This window comes from Anser cygnoides, chromosome 37 (genome assembly GCF_040182565.1).
Source record: "Anser cygnoides isolate HZ-2024a breed goose chromosome 37, Taihu_goose_T2T_genome, whole genome shotgun sequence".
NCBI lineage: Eukaryota > Metazoa > Chordata > Aves > Anseriformes > Anatidae > Anser > Anser cygnoides.
Genome location: NC_089909.1, coordinates 11,339 through 18,665, shown reverse-complemented (window position 1 = coordinate 18,665; position 7,327 = coordinate 11,339). Strand labels below are relative to the sequence as shown.

General features: G+C 50.9%; 1 protein-coding gene across 1 annotated transcript; it reads left to right on the top strand.

The window, feature by feature from the left end:
* The first annotated feature begins 3,136 nt into the window (after positions 1-3,136).
* LOC136788449 (olfactory receptor 14A16-like) lies at positions 3,137-4,933 on the top strand. Its single transcript, XM_066986992.1, has 2 exons — positions 3,137-3,866; positions 4,605-4,933. Exons 1-2 carry the CDS (start codon positions 3,137-3,139, stop codon positions 4,931-4,933), a joined length of 1,059 nt encoding a protein of 352 aa, XP_066843093.1.
* The last annotated feature ends 2,394 nt before the right edge of the window (positions 4,934-7,327 follow it).

Genomic DNA, 7,327 nt, shown 5'->3' with positions numbered 1-7,327 from the left:
ACTTTTACTGATCCCCCTCCTGACTTCTCCAAGAATAGAAAACCCTACCATTTTCTGGTCACTCTGCCCAAGACAGCTCCCAACCACCACATCTCCCACCACTCCTTCTCTGTTTGTGAACAGAAGGTCTAGCTGGACACCGTCCCAGTATGTTCACTAACCAGCTTTGTCAGGAAGCTATCTTCCACGCTCTCCAGGAACCTCCTAGACTGCTTCCGCTGAGCTGTATTGTATTTCCAGCAGATACCTGGGAAGTTGAAGTCCCCCATGAGAACAAGTGCTGGCGATTGCGCGACTTCTGCCAGCTGCCTGTAGAACTCCTCATCAGTCTCCTCATCCTGTTTTGGCGATCTATAAGAGACCCCCACCAGGATGCCTGCCTTGCTGGCCTTCTCTCTGATCTTAACCCATAGGGACTCAACCTTATCATTCCCAGACTCGAGTTCCACAACCACAAAACACTCTCTAATACAGAGAACCAAACCACCACTCCTTCTGCGCTGCCTGTCCCTTCTGAAGAGCCTATAGCCAGTCATTGCAGCACTCCAGTCATGGGAGTGGTCCCACCATGTTTCAGTGATGGCAACCAGGTCATACCTTGCCTTTTATTTCTTTGCTATTGGACACTAGCTACAGCTATATTATATTGGACATGCATCAATAAAATCTCTGTTTATGACCCAGAGAAATCTGACACCACAAATGCCACTCAAATGTCACTCTGACACCTCCAATGTCACCAGGGGTCTGCATCTGAACAGCTCCCTCCTGCCTTCCACCTCCATTAAATGTGCTGGGAGCGGAGACATGCAGCAGACATGCAGATGTCTGGTTTGTGCACACACAAACCAAGTAAAGCGGAATCCCAACTCCTGTGGGCTTGTGCGAGGCATGAGAGAGGGAGCTAAGCCCCCTTCTAACCTCTGGACTGCAAATAAAGAAGGAGATGCCTTGGTTGACTCAGATGAAAAACTTTCCTCTGCAGGGGGAGGGAGATCCCTCCCTGTCCTTGCCTGGGTGTTCTGCCTAAAACCAGGACATAGAAAGTGATTCTTGGACATCATACCTCTTCTGAAATGAAAAAGGACAGTGTTCCCTGTCCAGTGGAGGGTAGCAACATAAATGGTTACTTCAGTGTGTTTCAAAGTTGATTCCCCTGGAGGCTCAGGGAGTTGTTGAGAGCTCCCTGTGCTGCTGAGCTGGGCCAGGCTCCTGGGCCCAAGGGGAGCTCCTGGCAAGCGGGCAGCGCTGCAGAGAGACAGCTCTGCCCAGGAGCAGCTCCTCTGCACAGCGCAGCAGGGCTGGGGGCACTGCCTGCAGGGGACAAGGGCGGCTGAGAGAAGGGAGGGAGATGTTAAAGGCAGTGTGGAGGGGGGCTGCTGAGAGCTCAGTGTTGGAGAAATCTTCCCAGCCCTGAACAGGGTAAGTGTCTGTGTGAGAGCAGGCAGGTGCAGTATCCTATAGGTTCTTTTACAGCTGCCACTTCCCATGGCTGGTAGGACATGTCACAGTGTCTGTCCTGGCTTCTCTAGTGTAGAGGATGGGGATGATTCCTGGGTCAATGATTATCTGCCTGATTAACTGTCAGAGGGACAGGACATGAGGGTTCCTTCTCACAGGGCCAGCTGCAGGCTGTGCAGCCGGGGTGCAGGCAGGGGTGTCCAGGGCTGTGGTGCAGAGCAGGGTCCCTGCTGTGCCCCAGGGGCTGTGTGCTGGGGCAGGGCCTCTGCCGCCTGCCAGGCTCAGCACTCAGCCTGCCCAGGGAGCTGCCCAGGGCACTGCGGGGAGAAGCTGTGGGAGGAAGGAGCATCTCTCCCCCCACTCCCCATCCTCTCCCTGCCTTCCCTCCATCCCGCAGGGCACTGCAGTGTCCTTCTGCTGCCTAGAGACGGCTGCCTGGGGCAGGTTGCTTCCAGCTCCACTGTACCCCCAGAACATGTCAGAGTGGACTCCACAAGAGAAATGTCAGAGCAAGGGATTCTTGAAGAGAAGCATTTTGTGCTTTGAGATTTCTCCTCTTGCTTTGCTGGGTGGCAGATGATGATGGGAATTTATTTCTCCATCTTGATGAAGACACTGAGTCCCCAGATCTTATCTTTTATTAGGTTAGAGCTGCTCCTTAGACTCTGAACTTGGGGAGTTGTCCCTGAAAAGTGCCCTGGGACAGGAGGTGTGTGCAGGGCAGAGCTGAGCACACAGCAGGTGGGACGGGGTCTGTGAGCAATGGCAGGGAGGAGATGTGGGGACAGGGAAGCAGCTGCCAGCAGAGACAGCTCCAGGCAGCAGAGACCTGGGCAGGGAGGGAGAGGGAGCTGCTGCCTGAAACGCCAAGGGAGGGGGGATTCAGGCACTCCCTGCCAGGCCTGCAGTGCAGGCACCTTCTCTGCAGCAACCCCCTGCTCTCCTCTGCCACCCAGCACAGCCTCTGCCCTCAGGGGCTTTAGGGCATGAGCCACCTCCTCCTCAGCTGGACCTCCAGAAGAGGCGAGGAGCCTGTGTCCTGCAAGGTGATACACAACAATGAGGCTAAGAATACCTGCCTTGCAGTGTCACTAGGTGGCATGCAAGCTTGGTAAGTTCAAGGCTCCACTGTGTGCCCATCTGCCTTTCTCTGTGTCAGTGGGTTGGAGCATTGTGGTATTCTTTCTTATTTCTCCACCTGTGTGTGGCTCTCCTACTCTGTCTGGTATGCAGGTGGGTGTAATCTTCTGTTCTGACAGAGACTGCTTTCATCCCCATACCCCTTCAAGGGTGTCTTCATGGGAACAAGATTCCCAAGGTCCATTTTAAGTCAGGCATGCTGTCATTCAGTTGAGTGAGCTGGAGAATGAGCTGACTCATTCAACTCAGGGAACGGTGATTTCCTGTGATTCCTCTGAGACAAGGAGTGGGTTTTTCTCAGAGAAATCTCTCTAACATATATCTGTCTTTTCCTCCATGGAGAGTCAAATATGTGAAGAGGCTGCAAATGTGCAACAGCACCTTCCCCACAGAGTTCCTCCTCCTGCCATTCGCAGACACACGCGAGCTGCAGCTCCTGCACTTTGGGCTCTTCCTGGGCATCTACCTGGCTGCCCTCCTGGGCAACAGCCTCATCCTCACAGCCATAGCCTGCGACCACCGCCTCCACACCCCCATGTACTTCTTCCTCCTCAACCTCGCCCTCCTCGACCTGGGCACTATTACCAGCACTGTCCCCAAAGCCATGGCCAATTCCCTGTGGGACACCAGGGCCATTTCCTTCATTGGCTGTGTTACTCAGGTCTTTATGTTTGTCACATTTGTCACAGCAGAGTTTTATCTTCTCACCATCATGGCTTATGACCGCTACGTTTCCGTCTGCAAACCCCTGCACTATTGGACAATAATGGACAGCAGAACTTGTGTCAACATGGCAGCAGCTGCCTGGGGCAGTACTTTTCTCTATTCTGTGCTGCACACTGCCAATACCTTTTCCCTCCCCCTATGCCAAGGCAATGCCCTGGACCAGTTCTTCTGTGAAATTCCCCAGATCCTCAAGCTCTCCTGCTCTGATGCCTACCTCAGAGAAGTTGCATTCCTGGTCTTCTGCTTTTGTTCAGGTACTGTACGTTTTGCTTTTCTGTTGCTGTCCTATGTGCAGATCTTCAGGGCAGTGCTGAGGATGCCCTCACAGCAGGGACAAAACAAAGCCTTTTCCACATGCCTCCCTCACCTGGCTGTTGTCTCCCTATTCATCAGCAATATCATGTTTGCCTATCTGAAGCCCCTCTCCATGTCCTCCTCATCCCTTGACCTTTTGCTGGCAGTTCTCTACTCAGTGGTGCCTCCAACACTCAACCCCCTCATCTACAGCATGAGGAACAAGGAGCTCAAGGATGCTGTTAGTAAACTGCTTTGGGGGATGTTTTTCAGTACTCGTAAAGTCTTTTTCACTCTCCAGAAGTGAAAATTGTGCATCCCATTCCAACACATTTTTTGGTTCTTTGTTTGTTTTTATCAGTATTAATAAAATTGCTTTTTCCTTATTGTCATTTTGACTGCTTTTGCTTCTTGCATTCCCACATAAATCTTTGGATTCCTCCCACTGCAATGAATGAGTGAAACTGCTCCGTCTCATATAAATGCTTTATACATGTACAAGTAACTGTGAGTCAGTGAAGACTCTCGCAACACCTTTGTAATAAACAGGATAACTTGTGTGCACTGCCTGAAAGCTGGAATTTCCTACCCAAGCCAGCGCCAAGAATAGGCCCAAAGAACTGCTCCCCACAAATGTCTGTCCCTGTTTTGGTTCAGAAGGGAATGGCTCATTGTTGCACTGTGACCTGTCAGAGACCAAGGGCTAGATTTAAGACTCACCCATGGGTGTCTGCTGACAGCAAAGACAGCGAATGGTCACTGCATTACATAGCCAGGGCTGTTCCCACATGTGACCCGTAGATGATGTCCTTCAGGAGAGGAATCTGGAGCTACCTGCAGAGCCCAGGATACTTCCAGGGATAGCAGAGCCTGGCTTGGGCAATGACCGCAGCCCCTCTGAAAGTGAGCGACCTCTCACTGTGGGCTCAGCCACAGGGAAAGAACTAAAGCCAGGTATTTGCAGGGAACCTGTGACTCTGCAGTCTCGGAGAAGAAAGTCTCTGAGCCCAGCCCTGAGCTCTACAACATCGAAACACTCTCTAATATGAAGAGCCACACCACTGCCCCTCTGTTGTTGCCTGTCCCTTCTGAAGAGCTTATAGCCATCCTTTGCAGCACTCCAGGAAAGATCATACACAGAGAAAATGAGGCGGTGATTGGTGACAGCCAACATGTCTTCACTAAGGGCATATTATGCCTGACAAATCTGATGGTCTTCTACGATAAGGTTACAGCATTGGTAGATAGGGGAAGAGCAACTGACATCATCTACCTGAACTTGTACAATGCGTTTGACAATGGCCCCCCATGATATTCTCATCTCTAAATTGGAGAGACATGGATTTGACGGGTGGACTACTCGCTGGGTAATGAATTGGCTGGATGATCATACTCAAAGGGTTGCAGTCACTGTATCAACATCAAACTGGAGATCAGTAAGGAGTGGTATTCCTCAGGGGTAAGTATTGGGACCAGCACTGTTTACCATCTTTGTTGGTTACATGGACAGTGGGATCAAGTGCACCCTCATCAGGTTTGCCGATGACACCAAGCAGTGCGGTGCAGTTGACACGACGGGGGGAGAAGGGAAGCCATCCAGAAGTACCTTGACAGGCTTGAGACATGGGCCTGTGCAAACCTCATGGAGTTCAACCAGGAAAAGTTCATGGTCCCACATGTGGTGTGGGGCAATCCTAAGGACAAATACAGGCTGGGCAGAGAATGGATTGAAAGCAGCCCTGAGGAGAAGAAGGTGGGGTGCTGGTGGATGCAAATCTCACCATGAGCCGGCAGTGTGTGCTTGCAGTCCAGAAAGCCAACCGTATCCTGGGCTACATCAAAAGAAGCATGGCCAGCAGGGCAGGGGAGGAGATTCTCCCCCTCTACTCTGTTTTCATGAGACCCCACCCAGAGTGCTTTGTTCAGCTCTGGGGCCCCCAGCAAAAGAAGGAAGTGGGAATATTAGAACGAGTCCAGAGGAGGGCCACAAAGATGATCATAGGGCTCAAGGACCTCTCCTATGAAGACAGGCTGAGAGAGTTGTGGTTGTTCAGGCTTTGCAGAAGGGACAGGCTCTGGGGAGACCTTCTAGCAGCCTTTCAGTACCCTAAAGGGGGACTACATGAGAAAGCTGGGGGAGAGACTCCTTTGTCAGGGAGTGTAAGTAACAGGACAAAGAGTAATGGCCTTTAACCTAAAAGAGAGTATGGTTAGATTAAGTATAAGGAAGAAATTATTTACTCTGAGGATGCTGGGACACTGGGAACATGTTGTTTAGAGAAGCTGTGGATGCCCCATTCCTGGAGGTGTCTGGGCAAGGCTAGGTTGTGTGGGGTTTTGAGCACCATCTTGGTCTGGTAAAGAGGTGTCCCTTTTAATGGCAGGGGAGTTGGAACTGGATGGATATTTAAGGTGCCTTCCAAGCCTGGAAACCATTCTATGATTCCAATCATTCTATGAGCATCTAATTCCATCTTCCCCTGCACATGGGAAGGGGTACCTTCTCTTCCAGTAGTGGAAGTTGCTCAGAGCCCCATCCCAAGTTGAGCTTCAATGCTTGGCACAGGGAGGGGGCATCCTCAACTTCTACAGGCAACCTTGTCCTGTATCTAGCTACCATCACAGTAAAGAATTTCTACCTTACAGGAGATCAAAATCTACCCTCTGGTAGTTTGAAAATGTTACCTCTTGTCCTGTCACTGATACATCCTGTTAAAGCATCTCTCCACAACATTCCATTCCCTTTATAGGTATTGGAAGGCCTCCAGTAAGGTATCCTCAGAGGCCTTTCTTCTATACTCTGAAGAACTCCAGCTCTCATAAGCTTTCTCTGATAGGACAGGTTTTTCCAGTCCTGTAGATACATTTTTGCGACCTTCTATCATAAGCTCTACTTCTTTCTTACACTAGGGCCCTAAAGCAGGATGCAGGTGGGGTCTCACACACATGGAGAAGAGGAGGAGAATCACTTCCCTAGACCTGCCACCTATGGTATTATGATGCAGTCCAGGATACGATTGGCTTTCTGGGCTGCAAGTGAACATTACCAGCTCGATATCCAGGTTTCCGTCTACTAATATCCCCAAGTGCTTCTCTGCAGGTCTGCTTCCTCAAACCAGTCATCACCCAATCTGCATTGATGCTGGGGAATGTCCTGACCCAGGAGCAGGACCTTGTGCTTCTGGCCTTGTTGAACTGCAGGAGGTTCACATGAGCCCACTCCTCAAGGCTAGTCTAGGTTCCTCTGCATGGCATGTCCCTTCCCCTTTTCTGTATCAACTGCACTTTTGGCTATCTCAGATCCCCTCCTCTGTCTTCCATGAACCTTAGCATGCTTTCCAGGAGGTTCTGCTCCAACATCTTCCCCAGGCACAGAGGTGAGGCTGGCCAGTCTGTAGGTCCCTGGGTTGTCATTTTTATAGCCATTTAAAAGATAGGTGTTATATTTTCAGACTTTTCTGGGACAACACCTGACCCCCAACAACTTTTCCAATATGATGGATAGCGGCTTAGGAACTTCATCTGCCCGTTCCCTCAGAACCCTGGCATGCACCTGATTGGGTCTCATGGAGTTTGCACCCTCAGGTTCCTCAGGTAGTTTCAAACCTGTTCTCTCTCTGCAGTGAGTGGACTTCATCTCCCCCGTCACTGCGTTGACATTTTGTGACTTGGGAGGTGGCATGGAGATGGGCTGGTGAGAAAGTCC